The 23,988-nt window shown below is 44.8% G+C and overlaps 1 protein-coding gene across 1 annotated transcript; it reads left to right on the plus strand.

Moving 5' to 3' along the window:
- Positions 1 to 1,819: 1,819 nt before the first annotated feature.
- Positions 1,820 to 22,750, plus strand: Scsalpha1 (Succinyl-coenzyme A synthetase alpha subunit 1). Its single transcript, XM_077687808.1, has 8 exons — positions 1,820 to 1,968; positions 3,091 to 3,191; positions 5,620 to 5,736; positions 10,203 to 10,415; positions 14,142 to 14,361; positions 15,626 to 15,699; positions 18,178 to 18,366; positions 22,605 to 22,750. The coding sequence occupies exons 1-8, from the start codon at positions 1,932 to 1,934 to the stop codon at positions 22,629 to 22,631; spliced, it is 978 nt and encodes a 325-aa protein (XP_077543934.1). The 5' UTR covers positions 1,820 to 1,931; the 3' UTR covers positions 22,632 to 22,750.
- Positions 22,751 to 23,988: the final 1,238 nt, after the last annotated feature.

Below are 23,988 nucleotides of genomic sequence, written 5' to 3' on the forward strand. Positions count from 1 at the left end.
GATGCACAGTCCTCTTAGTAGAAGTCTTTTCGTTCACGCCGGCGACCCGCCAGCGTTCCCTCGTAACCTCGCTGACTCTGCCGTAGGACACGAACGCTGAATGGATGTCCTCGTCTGCCACCCCGTGGAAAAGCCAGTGGAGCTTCAGCTTCACCTCCTGATTCTGTGGGTCGATGACGAGGCAGCGACGTCCCTTCACCTGCAGCTCCGTCGTGGTCAGCATTTTCTTTGTCGCTTCTGCACTCCTAAAAGTCACAGCCCAAACATGATTGATTTGATAGGCACCCAAGGAAATTACCTCGGGCAGTGCACCAAGTTGGGCCAGAGCGTCCCTGAAGTCTTCGACTCGGTACTGTCGTCCCTTTACGTCGGCATGAAGAAACACGGTGTTGAGCACACTTCCGGTCACCGAGGCGAACGGTCGTGAAATCATGAGCTCGTTTCGAGCGGCAACAGCGGTCGACGCCGACCGCGGAAACAGGACCGAAGGAAAAGAAAACCAGGATTTTCAGATTATCTTGCCGACGCTGCCTACACTACGTCCCGTCCAGTATTTTATCTGTTGCTCTTCTATTGGCCACATGTGTCCGGGTAGCCGATATCTCGCGTGTTTGGCCGAAAGTATTTGCTATGACTCCATGTAGGTATTTTAATGCGCTGTCCTCCAGGAGAACGTTACCGTCCCAGTCCTGTATCCGAGTCTGCACCTCTTTAGTCGTCGTTCCCAATGCTTTCAAATGATTCCAGAATTTTTGGGGGGCGCTCTTATCCTTCTTACGTATACCTGATACCCATTTCTCACTCGCAATTTTAATCTTTGCTTGTACTAGTTTTTGCACCTCAAACTTCTTTTCTCGGTAGCAGCTCCACCGTAACTGCACCTCTTCATGCTGATATCCCATTTGTTTTGCCTAAGCCCGTTAACGTTGTCGCTCTTCAATGGCCAGTTTAATTTCCTTGTCCCACCTTCGTGGTTTCCTTTTCCCCCTCCAGCGGTTTTGTTTCCTTACTTTGTATATTTCCTTCTGTATACAACTCACAACCTCGTCATATTCCCAAACCTTCGTGGGCTGGGCCTCTAATTCTCTTTCGATGCTATTGACGATGTCTGCTATCTGCTTTTCGCTTAATTTCGGGAGCCCAACCTCCGGCGTTTCCTGCCTAGCCCCTCCACTGTCAAATTTCAGGATTATACGCCTGTGGTCGCTGCCCAGGCTGTTTTCTCCTTCTTCATCCTCTACCCGTCACCAATGTGGGGCGCCCGCGCCGAAAGTAGCGGCCGCAACCACCGCAACTGGAAACTCCGCGGTCACGCGCTCGTCCATTGGCGGCGCGCGATTCCGCAGGCCGGACCTTGTTTGCATCGAGAGGCCGTGGCTTGGCCTTTGTAAGATGGCTCTTCCACATTGAGTGGAGATCGGTGGTCCTTCTCTCTTGCGCCCTGTGCGACCGCCCTGGTCGCCCACCCCCGGCACTGCCCAACCACTCCTGGTGTCCAGGGTTGATCACGGTCGTCCCATGGTGCCATGGTGTTCTGGAATGCGGAACCACTCCCACATCACCTGGCTCATTAAGTGCTACCGCCTACGGTAGCGGTAGCACTCAATTTGATAGTAAAAAAAAAAAAAAACGTTTTCTACTTCACTCCACAACGAAGAAAAAAGCAACTATGTGCGGCCTTGATAGTGCTCATCAAAATTTCAAATTCACACCGCGCTTTAAATTGCTAGGCGCGTCATCAATTTAGACCGCTGAATATTCCCCATATGTGCAATGTTTCCGCCTTGTTCAACAAAAACTACATTTGAATCTTGGCGGGAGGCATCAGTTCCTGAAGAGTGGACTTTTGACGGGCGAATTTGCTCCGCTAGCCGCAGCGCAGCCTTCGGATCTGGCTACCATGAGCAGATCTCTCCGGGACGAAGGCGATCATGGCATGCTGCAGGTTTGTCTCCAGGGTGTCTGCAAGTGAGTCATTATGCGTGCATTGTTTTGATATTTTCATGCATTGCCACCTTTATAGGCGTTCATTCACTCCGCATTTTGTGCCGCATTATTTTGCCGCGGGTTCGTGCGCCAGTTTTTGCGGGAGTACTGTGACTGGTGGTGTGGCGGGGCATGTGTGTGTCCTCCGATAAATAAGTTGCTGTTAATTGTCAGCAATGTAAAAGCGCTTCACCGCTGAGCGTGGTGGCATAGCGAACAATCTTGTGCTTGGCACAACGCAAAAAAAATGTGCGCGAAGGTTACACGTGCAGGCCTTGCGACGGGACGATCAGGGCAAAGGCACCTCGTTGGAGTGCCTGATATTGATTGCAACTTACTTCCGAGCGTTATCAGTTTCCTTTAAAGATAACTAGTGGTGCCATTACGTTGTTGCTAGTTAATGCATGGGTGCGGATTGTTTTTTTGTGGTGGCCGTCCCGGTATCAATCACACAGACGCAATATGCGGTACATTTGACCTCTCTGTGGAGTACCCCGCCGTTGTAAAGAGCTGTAGTGCGAGGTTTATCGTTCATGCAAGATAAAACGAGACCGCTTCATCGACTTTATGCGCATTTGTATAAATCCACATTGATTATGAAATTTGTGACTTTGCCCTTAATTGTTCAGTTAGCGTATCTTTAATTAAAACACACACTCGCCACCGTGGGTTCATCTCTCGTAGTGACCACCGTAGTCGTACTTGTAGGAGTTGTGAGTCTACATTTATTTATTATACGTGCTATTTGAATGCAGCCGAAAGTTACCATGTGACCTCGATATAGCGAAGAGGTCAAAATGTTGGCCCGATGCCGCCATACAGGCGTTGGCGGTATTATCTTTGCAGCCCCCCCTCTAATGCACATCGCCTTGTCGTAAAAAGGGACGCCAGCGCACATAATTGTGAGGCGGACCGTATAAGGTTGTTTTTGCTGTGCCATTTTTATGTCCCATCGTTTTTTTTTACCTCTTCGCATACATTATTTTATCGAACAACAAAGAAGCCGCTAATTATGGAAATAATTTTTTGACCAACCGTGTGACTGTAGTTGACTGGAGTTTTCTGGTTCTTTTTAATGTGCGTGGTTTTGCTCTGTTCTTGCAGCATTTCCCTTAGGTGTTAGAACTTGCTACACAAACACACGAAATGCCTTGAAAATCGGCAAAGATACTAAGGTCATATGTCAAGGTTTCACTGGCAAACAGGTAAGCTTGCTCATATTGGGGTTATTTTTCACATTTTGTATGTTATGTGCCTAGCAAAGTAGCCATAACCCAGTCATACCTGTGGTCTTGCAGTAAAGCCCTGCTAAGTAGTGCTCCCGCCAAGGGTGCAAAAGTATTTTCAAGTTGAAATGTGTTCTGAGGTGGTAAGCTAACGAAACCTTAAGTTCATAGACTTTGCATTCTGAAAGCTTAGCGCCACTGACGGCTTTGAAAAGGTCTGCTTATAGCAGAACCCGTTTGCTTGTTTCTTAAAAAACGCAGTTTCTGAACCGTTCAATTCCTGCAAGAACATCATTAATGCATGCAATAAACCTTCTCTCTCTCTCTCCCTCTCCATTTCGTTGTGAGGTGAAAAAAATAAAAATAGAACAAGGTGAACACTTACTAAACAAGACCCTGCGATGAAAAGTGAAGCAAGAACCTCATAGAAAAGATAAAATGGAAAAGTAAAAAAAAGGCTAACAAACAAATACACCTGTCTTACAAAACTTTTCTGGGCACACGGATGTGACTATGTTTTTTTTTTAATGTACTTGTGGGACCTTGCTTCTGATTGAAGAAGGTTTTCTATTTTGTTGTGCGCTTTGCTATCAGTACGTTTTTTTTTTTTTTTTTTTTTTTGGTGGTTGGGGGAGGGGTCAACTATGATATTTCATGTTACCCTGATTCAATCTGAAAAGCTTCTTGAGGTAACCTCTAAGGATTGAATGACACTTGTAGAAGCTCATTTCATGGTACACAGGATCTATGCATAGCCAACATTTCAGGATATCTACGGTGTGATTGAGTCTACTTCATTCACCCTCGCCATGCCTTGCAGGCGTAGTAGTGACTTTGCTTATTCTTCCTAACTTTGCTCAAAATAGCTTCCAACACTTAGGCTTACATGCCCACATTGCTCACTTGCATTTCTTTGGTGTGGTTGGGACTTGTTTGGTCTTGTTGTGTGACAGACTGGCTAACCAGTGCAATCTTCACATGTCAAAAGTAAAAGTGCTCCTCAGCTTTTATTTTTGGCTTGTGAAGTCTCTGGTTAGGATTTAACACTTAAAGTTTGGGTATTTAACTCGCAAAAGCAACACATGGACTGTGAGGCGTGCCATAGTGGAGGGCTCTGTATTAATTTTGACCATTTGGGGATCCTCAACGTGCGCCAAAATCTCAACACACGATTTAACACTTGACCAGGATTTTGTGCTGCACTTGAGCCTTGAGAGGCACACCACTTTGGGGATCTTTTAACATGCACTGAAATCTCATCACTTGGTTGGTTTTTATTTTTGTCTTCATTGAAAAAAAAAAAAGCCATTGAGACCTCGAGCCCAGCAGCCCAATGCCTTAACCACTGAGCCACCATGCTCCGGTAATTAAGTGATCTTTGAGCCTATTGTTGTAAAATTTTTCAGTAATCGCTTTCCACCAAAAAAAGTCAAAATGACAGTTGGCAAAGTGTTCACAGAAATTGCCTCTGTGGCAGGGTTGTGGCATTTCAAAAACAGGAAAAATGCTGATTTCAGTGAAGCATGGTGAGGGAGGGTGCTAAGATGCTATATGTTGTGGTAGAAAACATCGTCAGAAAAGCAGAAATACTAAAATGTTTAAATCTACAAGCAGCTCAGAGCTTGAAAGTTAACACAAATTACATTTTACAACTGAAGAGCACATTGAAAAGCCTGGCATCAACAAGTATATCACTTGCACTTCTTCAAAACTCTGACACAAGCAGCAGATATGAAATCGAAGATGATGACAACCGAGTTATGTATCGTATAAAGTGGAGAAATGTTCAAAGAATGGAAAGGCAAGCACTTTTTGTGCTTTCTAAACAACAGAAAAATGCAGTTAGCTTCCTCATTAATGTTGAAATATGAGTTGCAGCTCCTGTGCCCCCCTTCTCTTAATCGCTGTAGTGACCAACTGCCCCACCTTGTATTTGTCGTAGTGATCCAGGTTGACCTTTCCAGGCTGACCTTTTGAGGGCCTTAGGCCGCTGCCGGGAGGAGTGAGGGGGATGACGTGTACTGGAGGGTTTACGGGGCTTGTTCAGAAAAAAGAGAGTGGGGCGACCCGCCCTACCATTTTAGATCTATTGCTAGTTGTAGGTGCAAGGCACAATTTTCACATGCAGCACTGTCATCAAGATGTCGCACTTGAATAGACAAGATAAAACGCAACAGTACAATGTCAGTGTTTAGAAAATGTGTACCTTTTATCGGTGCAAAGGTGCATTTATCGTACTCTTCAGAGGAAATTTACTTTAGCAAAGATGAGGCGATCAACTTGCTAGTGTGGCCATCTTTCTGCAACCTTGCATGCTATGTTCTTTTTTGTGTGTGTGTGTCTAGGGGTGGGGAGGAAGTGCTCATGCGGTGACTCCACATGCCTTCCCCTGTATCCACCCGTGCAGGGTACATTCCACAGCAAGCAGGCGCTAGAGTATGGCACCCGGCTTGTCGGTGGAGTGTCCCCAGGCAAAGGTGGCCAGACCCACTTGGGTCTCCCTGTCTTCAACAATGTCAAAGAGGTAAGTGACTGAATGTTGCCTGCTGTCCACTTTTGCTTCTCTGAAGCAAAGTTTCAGGCTTCTTCTTGTAACAGTGTGCAGAATGCTGACCTTGTGTTGTGAGGTTTTGTAAATTGTGTTGTGAGGTTTTTCTGAGCTGGCATTCATTTTTGATATTAATGGTGGCAGGCAGCAAATCAATCTTAAAGGGTCACTGAAGTAATTTGTAAACATTGCGCGATTACTAGCACAAATTGTAGTCCGGAGTCCCTAGGTCTTGTTTCGACCACTCTGAGCGTGTTTATGCGAATTTATTTAATGGAAAAATCAACTCGGAAATGCTGTCCTCGTCTCTGCACCCTCGCCCATTTTCTGTGGCGTTTTTGTGTGACGTCAGGAGGAGATAAGCTGGCAATTGGCTGCGCTACTGCATGGCTCGGCGACCTTCCGTCAGAGTCAGTCGGCCCAGCGTTTAGTTCGCCGGCCGCCGACGGGTCGTCGCAATTCGCTCGCTCAGTTGAAACTAAGCCACAACATGTTTGTGAATGGAAGAATGTGCCTTTCTTTACTTTGTTAGTTTGTACACTCTATCAAGCTCCGAGTCCGGGCCGCTCCACACAAGTGCACATGCGACTCTTCGCTGACTGGTACGCGAGTAGGAAAATCTAAGGCCACTTGAAGGCGGGAGAAGAGTCAGCGAAGTCAATATACTAGTGAAATAAAATCAACTGAAACTTTTACCGTACAGCGCAAAAGTAGGGAGCAGGAAGCACTTTTTTGCGCTGGATGAACAAACACAGCGGTCAGCAGCACGACCACACATCTGCGAACGCTTTTCCGTCTAAGAAATGCAATTGCTAGACGTGAGACATTGTGGAAGTTTGGGGGACGCTTACTGCACGAGTGCAATACAACAAATAGTCACCTAAGGTACTTGAAATGCTAAAACTAAATAAAAGTGTGAACTGGTTGTACATTATATACCTTATATATCCAACCTTGGCAGCGCTGGCTCGTGGCCGAGTGGTCTGAAGTGCTAGGATTATTGTTTTGCAAGTCGCAAGTGTGTACATGCTTTTTTTTTTTTTTTTTTTCGTAAGTTGATTTTTTCGTTTGCGGTCGATGTTTTTTAAACTGAGCTCACCGTTTTTGGGCCTTAATGTTCACTGCACCATAAGCGAGTTCGCAGAACGCACGCAGACTGACACTGACACGCTAGCAAGTTCTTGTTGGCGTGCTGTTGCCACAAGCACTGACTACTTGCGGGCAGTGGGCACAGGCCAGAACCAGCAGACCCTTGGCCTGGTGCGAACACGCTTTTTACGATACAGGCATGAGTAGGGCCCCTTACTTTTTGCGGTGGAACATTTCAAATTCTGCGATTCTAAATAGGGGAACCTGCAAAATTCCGCGACAACATTGAAATGGCATAAGGTACATGTAACAGTTCATTCATTAGACACTTCAGACTCCTAACATGCTAGATTTTATTTACAACTGAAGGAAGTTGTTGTGGCTGAGCCTCTGGTGATGCTTTGTGCTTTCTTCACCAAGAGAATGGCGCTTGTGAGGCACAATGTCACCATAGCAACTGAATGACTTTTCTGCATCAACAGAGTTGATTGGCACCGACAGGTATTTAAGGGCAATGGAAGAAAGTGTTGGAGCCAGGTGTTCCATCCCAGCCCAGAAAGCCAGGACATCAAAATTTTCACCTGGCTTTTCTTGTTTAGAAAGAAATTGTGCCAAGTCCCAGTCACTAGACTTGAGGTCTTGGGCAGACTTCAGTACCTGAAGTCTGCCCAAGACCTCAAGACTTGCCATTCAGCAGCTAGGGCTGTAAATCCACGAACGGCCCCAAACTCTGATCTCTTCTCTGAGAGACACCCAACTTGCTGGGGATCCAAGCACCTCACACTCTTCAAGAACTTCCAAGTGTCAGAGTTCTCCAAGTATACTAGTGCCTTGCTAGCCGCTTCACTCATTGCACCCTTCATTTTGTTTGCAATCTGACGGGCCCTGTCGTGTGCGTTGTTCTCTTTCTGTGGCTATGGCTAGGCCCCTTGATTCGGGTTGAGGCTGCGCCACCCAGCCACTTTTATTATTTGACAAGGTTGGAATACGCAGATGCAAATTTAAATTTTCAACGGTAAAAATGTTGCAGACAATTAATAGAAACCATTTTGGTATTGCTAATAGAAAATACCACTTTTCCGCCCCATTTCACCGAATATATCGTTTTGGGGGCGTAGCGCCACACTTTAAACGTTTTTTTTTTTTTAATTCTGCGAAAACACTTTAATTCCGCGATTTTTCACGGAATTGCGGAAAGCTAGGGGCTCTAGGCATGAGTGAGGCAAGCTCCGAATATGCGGGAAAAGCGCATGGCATTTGAGCGTCTGCGGTGACGCGGAGGGCGTTCATCCACTGCGTAGGCCTCAGCTAGTGATTGCTACGATTCCAAGCCGTCCTGGGAGGCTTATCTTAGGCATTTTACAGCTGACAAAATGGCAGAAGCGCGGTACGACAATTTCTGAGATATCAAGAATGCCCATCCAATGATGCCGTCGGATGTCAAGCATGTTGTTTTACAGAACCGAAACCAAAACTTGTTTGAATGCTAACCTTGGACATCATCCAATCAAGGTGCATCTCCTCCTGTCGTCACAGCCTTTAGCTGGCGTGGCCGCCACAGACCGCACATGGTAGTTTTTCTTATTTCCCGCTTTATAAAATAATTACCGACTGATCAACCGGATAAACAATGAAAAGTGTGGTAATTTGAGCCAGTCTACGCAGTGCAAGCAAAACCGGGAGCTTGACAAAAATAACTTCAGTGTCCCTTTAATGACTAATGATGCCTCTAAGGCAATGGTCACAAGTTGCAACCAAACTGGTGTTGGCACTTTAGTTTTTGTAGGGATATGTGCAAGACATTTGAAAAAAAAGAAAAGAAAAAAACCTTAGCTCCTAGTAATGACAGAAATGCTAATTTGAAGGCCATTCTGGTTGGACTGAATTTTGCTTGTATTGTGGTCCACACATCATGAAAAAAAATGCCAAACATTAAATAGATGCACCAGGTTCTTATGGCCTTTCTTAAGGTCATTTGTGTGCGCAGTAACTGCAATTTCACAATTTTACCAATCTGTCCAGCTTTCTGTTATGGGTGTACAGTCGAGTCCACTTCTAACAATACCGTTTATAACAATATATCGGATATAACGATGAACAGCTGTGGCACCGTCAACCTTTGTATTTTTTTATGGTAAAATAAACCGCGTATATTGTGCACCAAAAGTTCAACAGTGACGACTCTTGACGCAGTTGCGCAGCCTACTCTGGTAGTGTCTTCGTAGGAGGCCCAATGCGTGACACAGTACCTCGGAGACTTTGTTTCCACCAAGGACATTTACCTCAGCTAGGTGAAGCACCTATAGATGCTCTTGAAAGATTTGCGCTAGCTTCACACGCGGCAAACAGAGGTGACCGACTGTGGCTTCTTTTCCGCAAATTAGAAGTTATACGACCTTGCTGGCAAGCGAATAAAATGTTTTGAGCTCTGTTCCGTCTTTTTATTTCGCAACCCGCTTAAAACAATTATCGGTTATAACGATGAAATTTCCTTGGCACTTGGATATTGTTATAAGTGGACTTGACTGTACTACGTTTGCCCTATCAACCGATGGTGGAACTCAGTTCTCCTTCGCTCCGAACTCGCTATTTTAAAGAAGTCTCTCAGTTCACGTGTGCCGTAGTGAAACTTTCTTCGCGTGTTGCTGGTGTTGGATTTTTTGTGTGCACACTGCACTAGCCTTGCACAGTTATGATCTGCTGTGTCACCAAAACGTGACCTCAGTGGGTGACGCAGAGTGGGAGGAGGAGGAGGAATAAATTTTATTTATGCGAGCCTTAGGTGCTGATGTCTGGGCACCCGCCTGGTGGGGGGTTTCCTCTAGTCCAGGATACCCTGGCCTGCGCTGGGAAAACTAAAAAAAAAAAAAAAATCCTTGATAACTTGTCTTTCAATGGGCTTTGAAGGCAAAAGCCTAGTGATTATCAAAGACTTCTTCAATGCTACATCAAGTTTGCAGCCCCTTTTTCACTTCCGTTTTGTCTTTTGAAGTGAATTACCCCAACAGGCAGACTGGCCGTAGTTCATTCGGCAGCTTCCCCACAATCGGAGCTCTCTTCCCTGTAGACCCATTTTTCGCATGTGCCTGCTGCCTTGCGCACTTGTCACGGCGCACGCATCAGGATAGTTCTTGTTCCATTCTGGCAGGGTGCCATGTTAGCGCTGTGGTTAACGCACACGGTTGCTGCTCTGGCAACCCTTATTTTATTTTCTCTTTTGGTACCGTTTGTGTTGACGCCGCCAACGACGACTCACTTTTTGCGTTTGATGAGACACTTAAAGCTTTTGCCGTAAAAAAGAAATACCAGCAGAAGCGTGGACGCCTCAGTGACGCACGCAACACGCCCTGCAGGCCAGGGCGCAGACAGGGGCCGACGCGAGCGTCATCTATGTGCCGGCCCCCGGTGCGGCCAAGGCCATTATGGAGGCCATGGAGGCTGAGATTCCCCTGGTGGTGTGCATCACCGAGGGCATCCCCCAGCAGGACATGGTGCGCGTCCGGAACCAGCTCATGCAGCAGAACAAGACGCGCCTCGTGGGCCCCAACTGCCCGGGCATCATCAAGGTGAACTTTGAGCCTCCATTGGGCAAGCAGGGAACTCTGCAGAGCCCCTTTAGTGGAGCAGTGCTTGGGCTGTTGCACCCGAGGCTCTGGGGTTTACCAGCATTTTTGCAATAAATTAAACACCTCGCTGGAAAGAGCTGCATGCATTCGGCCTAAGAGCATCACATGAGCGTGCTGCAGAGGCAAACTCTTAGAGTTAAGGTTGGCCAGTTGGGGCATGTTGGCTACGAGAAGCACGGCGCAACGACTGGACAAAAGACCAAACCACATAGGGCCCCAGCTTTTTTTGTCCTGTCTTGGCCCTATTTTTTTATAAGCGATGGGCTTTCGAGTACATGAGGCATTAAAGAGGGCAAAACAGTTGAGGAAGATTGTATACTACATGGTTTCATTGCTATGTTGCATCTTTCATATATTGCTGCCTTGTTCTTTGAAATTAAATAAATTGCTGGGGAACTTAGGTATTACCCGCTTCGTTTCGATTTAGTTTGCGGAGCAGGTGAAAAACAAGCAGTCAGGAGGCCGTTGCCTCTGTGCAGAAGGGTGCACTCCAGTTGGAATTGGAATTCTTGTGGCCCTGATGAAACCAGCAAGAACCATCATCTCTTGCATCAGATGACGAAACTCTCGCTTAGGAAATACTGGGCTATAATTGTCAGCTTTGCTTTCGATTTTACCCATCACTGGGTTCAGGTTGTAACATCAATTAGTGTCTGTGTGACATCACTCAGGAAAGTGTGAGAAAATTGCACGTTGGTGGAATTTGATTTTCTTACTGTCTGGATTGTAGGTTTTAACTAGGCATGATTGTTATTCTGGCATGGAATTCTGCCGCTCATGAAATATTAGTTTTGTGCATGCATAGTTGCTTTTAGTGGTGCACTTTCCCTACCAGGTAACTTACTGCCACTTCTCACACTTTACAGCACTCACCTTAGCCACCTTCAGGTATCTGTGTTGCAGTGGCTGAAAGTTATGTCATGTGGACCCACCCATTCAGACCTTTAATTGTCAGCAGAAACCTTTTAACATGAAATGTTCTTAGGCATTTCCTGTAGCTGAAGCTCAAAAAAAAACCACATGGCCTGAACCCGGGATGCTGAATGGCTGGCGGGTCGCATGAACACGTGAAAGGGCTCATGCAGTTAGGTAGAGAAGCCGAAGCCATGTGAGGAGGGGTGGGCAGTTTTCTCAGTTGCTCAGCAAATTTACATAATTTTTTATGTGTGTGTAGGGATAAAGTGTGTGAGCAAGTTACATCTTTGCCTGCTTTAACTTGTGGTGGGGCCACCTCAAGTCAGCTGCTTGAGCAGCTCAAGTTGTATACATATTGTGCCTGTTATGTTGATTTGATCCTATGACCAGCAGCATGCAAAGTGTAAAGAGTAATGATGCATGCTGTGAAGTATCATTAATTGCAGCACAATTATTTTGTAATGCAGTGTAGAGTTAACCATCATTGTATTGTAATTGGCTTTACTAAAGTCTTAGATAATGCCTAGACAATTGTAAATTCATTAACTCTTTCGTTACCACGCCTATTCAAATCGATCATCGGTGATCGATGATTTATTTTGCCTATTTCGACATGTTGTAGTCGTTTCTCGTACACCTAATGCAGCCAGTGATTAGTCTAGGCATTGCCCTTTTAGAATCAGTTTAAATTTTCCCGCTCCGGCGACATTGAGATTTTTGGCGGCGTTTTTTGCGAGCTGAGGTGCGCGTGTTTTTGACGAAGGGGGCGTGGCTGCTGCACTTGAGAAAAAAGGATGCAGGCCGTGGTTAGGCTGCATTACCATAATATTTTTTTTTTGTCAAAAGGATCCTGGCAAGTCAAATACCAAATAATGGGGTCAGCTTTGGAATGCGACAGCGTTGAGAGGTGATAATTACTTGAAAATGGCCCTAGCTATTCACTAATGATCTTTGGTTCGGACAAAGGGCAGCTTTATTCTCCCAAAGCTTATTTCTGATGGTCCCCCGCATGTCTAGCAAGTGTGCCTGACATTTTCAACCAGTTTCCAGCAGTTTCGGTTTCGTTTTCGCATTGCGAAATTCATATTTGGCGCTACTACGCAGTTACCCAACTACAAGCTCATTTGCCATGGCGCCTCCGTTGCCCGCTACTGCTCCTCAAAACAAGCATGCCGCTCGCGCTTCCACTTTATCTACGCCTTGCTTCTGCGATAGGAGCTTCCGCTGAAAGTCAAACGATAACATCAAGTCATCGGGTATCAGTTCAGACGAGGAGAACGCTTCCAATTGGCCTTGAACACCGCCAGCTGTTCACCGGCAAGTTTCGGTTTCATACGAGGGTATTTCCTGAAGTCTAGTTTCGCTTCTTAGTAGTACTGCTTATTCTGACAAAGTCTCCAACAGCCTTGTATTTGTTTCTTTTCAAAATTGTTAGGTGGCGCTGCAATGTAGTAGGCTCGTAGTGCTGAACTCGCTTCACAGCCCGACGGCGGCTTGGTGAAAGCTTGCTGGGCATGATTCTAGCGCATCGTACCTTATTCCTGCAAGCAGGGCTACCATAGTGAGTCAGAACATGATAATAAAACGCAAATGAAAGTTCTGACTGATGAGCGATCATCAGAACGTCAACAAGCATCCACCAAAGAGTTTGGTTTTCAACTCCAAGCGGATTTTTTCACATCGCTTGCTTGCCTTCAATATTGTGCCGGTCATAATCATTGACAAGGTGTTTTTACATCACGTGGAGGCTAATTTGGGCCTTTAATAATGTCAAACCACCAGATTTCTTCTAGAGAACTATCCAAAATAGCAAAACTTGAAATAGAGGTTGGGCTTCACCACATGGCATGGGCACCACGTGGGCTAACATTTTCTTTTATATCTGACAAATTGTACTGCGCAACTCAATTTTTTTTTCTAGGACGGGTTTTTGAAATGTCTACCTACAAAATGTATATTCTAAATTTTTTCTACTACACGTGGTTTATTATACACAACTTACTTTTTTCTTTTTTCTTCGATGCGCGGACAAAAATTTCGAATTCGATAATTTTTTTCGGAATCATTATTTAGGAAAACATTAATAAAACTGGTGTCGTTGGAAAGCGCGTGGAATAATCTGCATTGTATGTCACTGCAATGTGTGCCTAACCAATATGTATAGCACAAAAAAATGTTTTGTTAGACCCTTCAAAATTGGTCAATTTCCCGCGGTAACGAAAGAGTTAACAGGTACAGGTGAACTGCTGTGTATTACACCTTGTTCATAGAACATCTTTTGTTACACAGTGAAAACAACCTATGCTGCAGTGAACAAACTGATTTGTGACAATAGACAACACTGTTTGAGAGGCCCTCAGCGAGACAGTCCGTAACTCCTGCAACATACCGTGCGGTACAGCTTGTCAGAATGGTGTAGTAATAAATAGAAAACAGAAAATAACTTGCCTCAACAGCAAAACTGTAATTATCCATGCTCTGCCTGGAGGTTTAAAGTGGAAAAAGTTGCAAAACAAAAGGACGTGTTATATGCTGCTGGATATTAAGAAAGCTGCATTCGTTGTTACAGTGGGGATGAAAAGTAGCCCCAAGAAGCCGGTTTTTGACTGGATGCCTTTTTTTATTTTTCTTCTTCTACTAGACAAGTGCCTTTTTTGGCTGTAACGTTTCGCTTTTGCCAATGTGGCCGTGTGTCGGTGGTGTCTTGGGACCCCGTTTTGAGCGTGCCCCCAATGTGGCCGAACATTTCAGCCCGAGGAGTGCAAGATCGGCATCATGCCTGGCCACATCCACCAGAAGGGCAAGATCGGCATCGTGTCGCGATCGGGCACGCTGACCTACGAGGCGGTGCACCAGACAACACAGGTGGGCCTGGGCCAGTCGCTGTGCGTGGGCATTGGCGGCGACCCCTTCAACGGGACCAACTTCATCGACTGCCTCGACATTTTCCTCAATGACCCAGACACCAAAGGTCAGTGCATTTAGCAGGACTCAAGTAGGGGTTAGTTGCCAGTGCAAACAAGACACAAAAGGGCACAGACAACTTGATCGCTTTTTTCTAGCCACAATTTTTGCACCGGTCATTAGCAATGAATGCCTTCCAACTCGTCCAACTTTCAGTCTTGTGTTACAGAGAAAAAGAGAGCTTGCGATGCCCACACACTGGATCACCTGCCGGTGCAGTGTAGGAACTAGCGGATATGAACCAGGCTTTTTGTTGTTCTCACCCGTTTTATGGTTAATGTGGTCTCCTCATTCTTCCATGCACTGTTATGCCGATTAAACGTGCTCGCAGTTCATTAAATGCCACCTTGCTGACTTGCAAGTTCGTTGCGAGACGCAAACAAGATAGAGAGGAGGATAATGCGAGGGAAACGGCTCTTCTGAACACAACGGGTGGGTGCCCTAACAGCGTTGCCTGTTGTCAATTAAAGATTTTGTTCATTTATTCTGAGAAAGAAAAAAGGCATCTAGTCCACCTGGAAAAACTGAACATGGCCTACAGATTGTGAACTACGACATGATAAAGTCATTAGACAATGCCTATAACTCTCCTAAGTGTCGCTTCAATACTGTTGATGTTTGGAATGATGGATAACTAAAATTTCTAATTCCTAGCTTTTCATCTTTGGTGTCTTGTATTGTGGGCAAGGAAACATGTTTATTGCGGGGTTCTCAGCATGACTGGTGGTACTGTCATTTAATCCTTAGGTGTATTGCAACACTTTGGTTTTCAAGTGCATGCCAATATGATCTTCTGCAGTTCCCTTGGGTGACAGCAGTGCGCAAGAAAGCAAATAGTTTGATGATGCCTAATGAATCTGTTGTAGTGGGCCATGATCTGAAGATCTGCACAGCAACTGGGACTGACTTGAAAGCAGTAACAGCTAGACACCTTGTAATTGTGGGGTCGGTGATGAAGGGCTGTCTTTTAAAAAAAGCTTCTCCATCTGTTTATGTTCTATTCCTTACAAAGAAGCAGAATACATTGTGGAGTTCATGGTGTGTTTTAAGGACCAGGTGCGAATTTTTGTTTATTCAGTGGCATTGTTCAGTGCACTAGTGCATTTGTCCTCGAATCTTGCTGTGTCAGGACGAGCATCTTGACATGTAGGTGACAGTAACTGAGTAGTACAAATAAAATGGCTGGGGTAGAATAACACCCAGTACTACTAGTGAAGGTACAAAAAGTGTTTGGCATCAACTTTTATTTCTTTGGTCATTTCATCTTTCAGGTATTATACTGATTGGGGAAATTGGCGGGAATGCAGAGGAGAGTGCTGCCGAGTATCTTGAAAAGCACAACTCGGTGAGTAAATCCTCGTTGCCAGCTTGTTGTATCGTTACACAGTTGAAAGTGTATATGTACTGAACACTTCAAAAATTCTTCCGAAATTTTCGTCTGGGCGTGTAGTTTTGTTCTCATTATGTATCCAACTTGTGCAAGTTTGCCACTTGTGCTACCAAATTTGGGCACTGCACACGCATGTAGCAGTATGGAGGGCACGTTCAGAATGTGAGACTGTTGTAGTTTACGCTATTGTGTTTTTGCCTTAGTCTTAGCCAACAGCTGCAGGCAGTTTGCAACACCTGCAGTGAGCTGCAGCTGTTGAATAAGCAAGGGAAGCTTCCTGTAAGAGAAAAAAAAATCACTGCCTGAATACACTGAGCAGGGCAAAGCAGCGAATCTCGTGAAGCAGATAGCACGAAGGCCATCTGCTGTATGGTTTATGGCCCCCCATCGTTCTCCTGCTTTACTTTGGCAGTGTTCTTCCTGTAAAAAAAAAAAGAAAGAAGAAAAAGAAGAAAAGGGCTTCTGTTATGGCACAATGTTCTGAACTTAGATCTTAATAGGTATTCTTTACAGAATAAAAACCGAAAGCGAGAAATTTAGTGGCAGTACTCCTTTAAGGTCTTGCAGTTTAGAGATAAATTTCACAACATGCACACAGTGTTATTTGAGAAACACTTTGGTAATAGTCTTGTGTATTGAAGTTCAAACATCTAGTCCCAACTTTGGAAACCAATAGAAACTGGTCAACATGCTCGTGGGCTGGTGGTATGTCACTTCATTAAAATCAGTCAGAATATGAATGTTTGTAAGTCATACCTTGTTATAGCCTGGTTGGTAGTGTTGTATGCACTTGTTAACTGTTGGAGATTACTCCGGAGAGGGCTCACTAAATGGAGGAATCGGCCATTCAGTGCAATGTGCGCTCCCCTCTAACTTGGCTGCGAAAAAGACAAAATAGGGCACCCTTCGTTCACAGATTGCATTTGAAATTGCATAATAACTATGACCATCCCTTCTTACAAGTTCTGAAAACAATGCTTCCACAATATTAGTCTTATTACAGAGCTGTCGCTCTCTAGAGTCCTCGAACTAACCGTTCTTGCCTGCATTTTTGAACTTTTCTCGTTATCTCAAAACCAACTGTTTTGCAATGGGACCAACTCTTGCCTGCTGTGTCTTGGGTTGCACTGGTCATATTTACACAATTTTTGTTGCGTTTGAGAGCTTGTCAGTTGGATAGCACAATAAGGCTACAAAAATACAGTTGAACCCCTTTATAAGAGACACGTACCGGGAAGCAGTTTGTCTCTTATACAAGATGTCTCTTATAAGCAGGGAAACATGTTTTCACTTACTAATCAGACCCTAGTTCAATGTGGGCACCGTATGACTAAAATAAGCTCAAAAGAATGCTACAGCATGTTTCAAGAGTCATTCTAATTTATGTTTGGCCCCAGAATTTATGAAACTTTGTTTGCTTCCTGTTTTTGACAACCGATTCTACAAGCTTTTTTTCCTTTCACTGTTTGTGGACGATGAATCATAGATGTTGATTTCACAAGCCTGATGAATAGCCAGGGCGCACAGCTTCTTCCGCTGTGTGCTCAGGCTATTCATTATGCTTGCAGGACTCAACATCTGCAGTGCTTCTCGATTGGGAGCTACGTGAGTGGGAGAGCCCGCATGTGCAATCGCGCTCCATCCAATGAATGGCAGCAAGCTCACTTCTGTCAGCTGCATTTCCATTGGCAGGGCTTGTCATTGTCATTTGATAGCTGACTGAACCACTGTGTGTTTGCTGAAGTTATAATAAATAGCGACTGCAGGTGTCTGTCATCCACCTGTGTTTCCACAATGGAAGCAACTGCAATTAGTGACTGTTGGCTCTGCATCTGAAGTTAAAATGTCTGTTACAAAGCGAGATTATTGATTAAACTTCAAGGATGACTTGTCCCTTATAACCAATCTTCTACATCCAATGTCTGTTATAAAAGAGGTCAATTTAATGGGAAAGATAGGGCAGCCAACCATGTGGGTGAATAGTGTCTCTTATACCCATTTGTCTCTTACATCAGTGTCTCTTATAACGAGGTTCAACTGTATAACACTTTTTTCCATGGGTATAAAATATTCTGTCCTTTAATTGACCAAAATATCACTTTATAGCAGTACTTTTCCTTAGCTATAATTTTTACTACAAGAAAGCTAAAAATTCCTGTTGGGGTATTGTTCCACTATCTGGTCCTTATAGAATGCAAGGACATGTAAAGTAAGTCAATACTTAGTGCATAGCCAATAAAAAATATTTGGGTAGGACAGCGTGGCTTAACAAAATTACACAATTTCAGCTGCATGCTGCAAGACCTGATTGCATGTTTCTCATCTTGCCGGAAGACACAAATCTGTAGCCTTAGACTGCAGGGCATTAACTCCCCCCGAAGTTTGAGTACTCGTGGAGGTGATTGATGTATTGGGGGGCCTTGCTGCTTGCAGGGCACCAATGCCAAGCCCGTGGTGTCCTTTATTGCGGGCCTGACGGCGCCACCCGGCCGACGAATGGGCCATGCGGGGGCCATCATAGCCGGAGGCAAGGGAGGTGCTAAAGAGAAGATCGAGGCCCTCAAGGCAGCCGGCGTGACGGTCACCAAATCACCTGCCCAGATGGGCGCCGCTATGCTGCAGGTCAGTGTGCTGATCCTGCTGCCCTGAATTGCTAAGGGTGGGGTGGCCTTAGTTTTTTACCCCCGTAGCCTTTACGGGGTCCCATCAATTCACCAGTCCTGGATAGTCCACAGGTAGTCAAACGACTCCCTATGAACAAGAAATGCCCCACGAATACACGTGAAGGGCTAATGCCTAAGTGCACCTTTGGCGGTCTCATAGCACATGGACTCATTAGATAAGCTTTTCAGTCAAGTCTTGCGAGTGTTTGTCACATGCCGCGTGCATAGCATGTGGAGTACTTCAGTTTAGAAAAGGAGGCCCCTGCCTCATTGTTCGTACCAACTCTCAAAGCACAGCAGTAACTGCATTGGGACACCGAGATTTACCACTGCTGGATGTGCCACTGGTTGTTTGGAAACTCTCATTGGACAAAAAGCGCTGTGACTGTGCGCAGGGTAAACAAATGCCGGACTGCCCTATCTTGCACTGTTAGCGCCCTATTCACAGTGCACTTGCATGCTGCAACAAGCATTACACCTCCATATAAAATAAAGAGGCTTTGGCACAGTTAGGTTGAAAAGCAGCCTAGAGGCAGTTAATCTTGAGATTGTATTGTGTGCCATATGCTCAGCGCCTTCAGCCAGTATTTTTTTTTTTCTTCCTGAAAAAGCTTTGTCATTTGGAGGCACTTCTAATGTGAAAAAATGCGTGTTTTTTTTTATCAGTTCGAAATTTGAATTGTCCAGTGTACTTCTGAAAAGTGAGTGAGGAGGCTATTCTGCAAACGTACTTGTTTAAAATGAGCATAAAAGTGTGGTGTCATTGGTGCCACATGGAAACAAGCTGAAGTACCTTTGAATTGATAGTCTTGCCATGTTTTGTTAAATGGGACTTGCTTGTTTGTATGGATACAGTCAAACCCCGCGACAATGAAATCCCACGACTGCAATATTCCCTCGGGAATGAAATATTTTTGGATCCCTGGCGAACATCCATAGAAGCCCATGTAATTCGCATATCTCGGCAACGAGATGTTTTTGGAGAGCGATCCCGCATTAGCGAAATTCACTGCAAGTCCGGTCGGCATTTTACCTACCCATTGAGGCTAACAGTGTCCATAAAGTGCTCAAATGCATTTTTTGCGGATTTAGATTTCTAAATTCTGCCACAGTGCACTTGCATAGCCGCCACCATATTTGTTTACAAATATAAGACCATGCAGCAGGTGGCCGTGGAGGCAGCCTCACAGCGACACCACCAGGGGACGGCACAACTTGGCTAGCCGGCTACCGGGCTACCACTGAACAGCACTCGTGCGCTTGTTGCACATGTGGCGATCTGCATGTTTGCTCTGATAAGCTGCCTCCCCCAGCTCAAAAGTGCAAGTTTTTACCGCTGCAAGATAAGGCAGTTTGGAATCATGTACAGCTCGCTCTCTGCCATTTGGAAAGCAAAGCTGCCACTCTTTAATGTCGCACATGCTCAAAACAAAACAGTGATGGCTGTGCAATTTCCGGACGTGAACAAAGCGGTGCTCACTTAGTTTTGTGAACAGCATTGGTACAGCGAGGTGCCACTGTCTGGCAAAGTTCATCAACAGAAGAAGCTGTCCTTCGCTTGTGTACTCGGGCATGCTCGGTGTCTAGGGCCAAGGAGAAAAATGTGCAGGGAAGGATAACCCGTGGGATGTTTTGGATAAGTTTGATACGATTCGGTTGTTCTTGGGCGTTAGGCGCACACGACGACGACTAGCAATGAACCACTTCTTGTAGTGTGAGAGCTAAGCTGTGAAGTTGCTGCAAGGTAAAGCTCGCAAATAGAAACAACTTTTGGAAATAAATATTCAGTTTGTGGGCAATTTCTGTCATTTATGTTTCATTCTCGCGGCAACAAGATTCTCGCTAACGTGAATTTTTTGGCTTTTCCCGGTGGTTTTGTTATTGCGGGGTTCGACTGTAGTATGTACTTGGGTTTCAGCCACTTGGCTGCACTGCAGCACCATGTTGCGTGATGGCTTACACTGGGCACAGTCTGATGATGATAATCATGATGATGGTTATTATGAAAGTGAAACTAGGCAGCTTCTTGTGACTGAAGAAAAGATGATCCACAGCTAAATGAGGCAACCTGTGTCCATGCATTTGTTGCTTCTCACAGCAAATCTATGGCTGCATGTAGCAAAACTACCATTCCATGCAAGTTTTGAAATGTGTGGAGGCTACAAATGTTGGGCCTCATACTATACATGCCACATGTGGTTCCTTCCTGCTTGCATTTGACCCTTTCTTGGTGGAATTTTTAGTTCAGAAAGCTTTCATTTTGTAAACATTGCTTTGGAGAAGAAATCGCCTGGAGGAACTGACAATAGAAATCTCTTGAGCAAATGCCTGTTCTTGCGTATGAAATCATGTAAAGTATTCTTAAATAAAGAGGAAAAAAATTTTATCTGGCACCACATATTGTGCAAACTGTAAGGTGACAATGTCCAGTGACTAAACTCATTACTGCAGCTTGTGGACACATCACATGGCATAAAATGTTTTAGCTGGCTCAAATTTTAGTAAAGCATACCAAAAACATGTAAACGTGAATATTTGCACAAAATTTTTCTGCTAACTTGTCAATTTCAAATGTTTTTGGATTAGCATCCAGTCTTTGCATTCAATCACAGACACCATTAACTACCTTCTTACAGGTGTTTCAATGTTTTTCCAGACAGCATGTCCGTTTCAGATCGCATTTCAAACGAAGACCACTTTGTGTGATCTATTTATCCTTATATCAATATCAGTGACAGCTTTGACCTGGTTATTTACCTGTTGAATAGGCGCTAGCTTTCATCTTTGCTAGATCGGCCTAGCCTTGGCTTGGTTGGCATAAAGTTAAAACGCGTTATGCCGACGACGGACTCAAGACAGAATTGTTGCATATTAAATTGTGATAAGTTTGCAACTTGTCACAGTTTAGTTTATATCATTTTTAAGGGGTGACATCACAGTTAAAACTAAATTTGTGATTAATACTCTTTATTGTAACCAAGCCTCGTGCACAAGTACAGTGGACTATGAAAATGTCAAAACAGAAATCAGTTTGTGGCTATCTTTTATAGTTTTCAAGTTATGAATTCATCCTACCAATTACCCGCCGCGGTGGCTCAGTGGTAAAGGCATTGTGCTGCTAAGCACGAGGTCGCGGGTTCGATTCCCAGTTGCGTTGGCCGCTTTTCTGATGGAGGCGAACAGCAAAAACGCCCGTGTGTACAAGATTTTGGCGCACGTTAAAGATCCCCAGGGGGTCAAAATTAATCCGGAGCCCTCCACTACAGCGTGCCTCATCGCCTGCGTTGCGCCGGTGCGTTAAACCCTACAATCAATCAATCAGTCAGCATCCTACCTATTAGTTCATCCCCAAATCAAAGAAATAGTAAAGCTTAAATTTTTGCAAATTCTTGTGCCACTGTATTTATGAAGGTGTATTGTGCTCAATAAAGCTGTTCGTTTATTTCTGTAGACTTGGTAAATATTCTCAAAGATAGCACAAACATAGCACATAGTCAACTGTACTTGTGCACTAGGTTTGGTCAGGATGGATGCATAAATTAGACAAAATGTTTTATTTGCCACGTGTCCCCTCTTAAATAGTATTCATTTATTTTTATGTGAGGATAAAAGCAAGTTGCACCGTGGTTTTGTGTCATATTTGCCAGTATATATCTTGGCGGCTGGGCAGCCTACATAACATCGGTGGAGCTAAAAATACGTTTTTTAAATGTTTCATGGTATAGCCCGGGAAATCACTTCTGTGTAAGGTGTTTGAGGAGATGCTCTTTCATCAGGGCTTGGGAACATACACTCAGCAAATTTTAGTTGTTGATCCCATTAAAGAATAGTGTGATGTAACAAAATGGAGAGCATTCCTTCCTTGTGGTAGACTGCTGCGGTTTGCGAAAACTTCAGAAATCAATAACACGGAAATGTGGGCTAGTGGGTTAGCATTCATGCTGGTAACTTTGCACGCACTACACGGGGACACAACAAAAAGACACGAAGCCCAGCGGTGGTCTTCGTGTCTTTTTTCGTTGTGACCCTGTGTAGTTCATACAAAGTTAGTCGCGAATGAGAAAGCAGGCTGCTCTTGAACTAAATGTGTAGCTGCAATCTTGGAAAGCATTATTACGCACTGTGCTACGATCTGTCATGTTTCTAACCTCTGCGCACTGTAGTTGACACCTTGTTCTTCAATATTCTCTTTTGCAGGAGATGCAGAAGCGTGGTCTGGCATAGCTGGTGACGAAAACACATAGACGTAGTTAGCTCTGGTGTTAACATTTTACTGTACAGGTGGACTTTGCCATTGTTTCTGCCATGCAAAATAATAAAGGCTTGTTCCATAAATGCTACAACATGTGGCTGTTCTCTCTGCTGCGTTCACAGGGAACAGAACAGTGGTAGATGCCAGCTTGATCCCTTCGCAGAAACTTACTCCACCCTGGAAGGTTTCCTTTAAACTGGTCGATGAACTAAGGTGAAGAACACCGAAGCTCTGCTGAACTGCCGTGATTGTTGTGAAGCATGGGGCAGTGGTGGAGGCCCAAGCAATCGTGTGTTTTTAACTATTGTCCACTCAAATTGTCCACTCAAGGGAAAACAGCATTAGGGCTGAACGTTTTGGGCGCTTTTTCTGCCACCATCTTAGTTTCCACTGCCATCTTAGTTAAGCAACACTGCTCACCAGTGGTTTCCACGGAATCACTCGATGAGTCTCTTTGAAAAAGTAAAATTTTAACTACAAGGTAAAATAAAGCTAAAGAATTTTTTTTCAGTTGTTAAACTATCGAAAGGCACATTCCCACTTAATGGTAGTTAACTAATAATGCAGTCAGACTGCCAAAACATGCTGTGATAATCGAGAGTTGGAAAACGTTGAGTTAGCAGGTACAGGATGGAGCTCTTTTTTCATGTGATGAAAATTCAAGAGCATTGCTAGGTTCATTGAGTGATTTTTCATGGGCGCTAGTTGTCTGTAGCTGTCGTGGTTATCGGCTGTCTACGGAAAGACAGCGTGACTGCCAACCGGAAATGAAGGCAAACTGCAGCCGGAAGCGAGCCCCTGCTTGAAGATGGAATGAGGCGCAGTGACTACTGGGGTGTGGAAAGGAGGAGGCTTTGCTACTGTGGCAGGGAAGAAAGAAAAAATGGGTGATTTCAGCAAGCGCCACGCCTGCACGGTGGAGTTTGTTCTCCCCCAATTCAGTGCTCACGCTGACGGGGCATTGTTTTCGTGTGCAGCGGCGCATGAGCACATTGCACTGATGTTTGCCACTCGAGCAGCAGTGCCATTTCACACATGGGGGTGTGGGGCACACCTTAGTGCGGGCTCTGCTAATTGTTGGCGTGGCATGTCAGGCAGTGAGTGATAATTGGTCAGGAAAGTGCTACTCAATTATTGAGGCCCTAGCATGCACTGCAGGCAGATTTAATAGGAAAAGTGTGGTGCTCTCAGTGGCCTCTGTTCAGTGCGGGGTGCCTATAATACTATTGCTGCTGCTCATCTCGCTCTTTCGGCTGACCTTCAGCGCTTCAAGAGCATGGATGGTGAATGTGGCAGCACCATTCTATAATGCTGCCTCGACGACAAAGT

Source organism: Haemaphysalis longicornis, unplaced genomic scaffold, assembly GCF_048455015.1.
Source record: "Haemaphysalis longicornis isolate Haplotype H1 unplaced genomic scaffold, Haemaphysalis longicornis Haplotype H1 scaffold_1, whole genome shotgun sequence".
NCBI lineage: Eukaryota > Metazoa > Arthropoda > Arachnida > Ixodida > Ixodidae > Haemaphysalis > Haemaphysalis longicornis.

Bases quoted from the DNA above. Each gene is read 5' to 3' on its own strand.
- Scsalpha1 (XM_077687808.1), top strand. From the start codon at position 1,932: ATGGCATGCTGCAGGTTTGTCTCCAGGGTGTCTGCAA. The intron at 1,969-3,090 runs GTGAGTCATTAT...CTGTTCTTGCAG, and splicing joins TGTCTCCAGGGTGTCTGCAA to CATTTCCCTTAGGTGTTAGA. The intron at 18,367-22,604 runs GTCAGTGTGCTG...TCTCTTTTGCAG, and splicing joins TGGGCGCCGCTATGCTGCAG to GAGATGCAGAAGCGTGGTCT.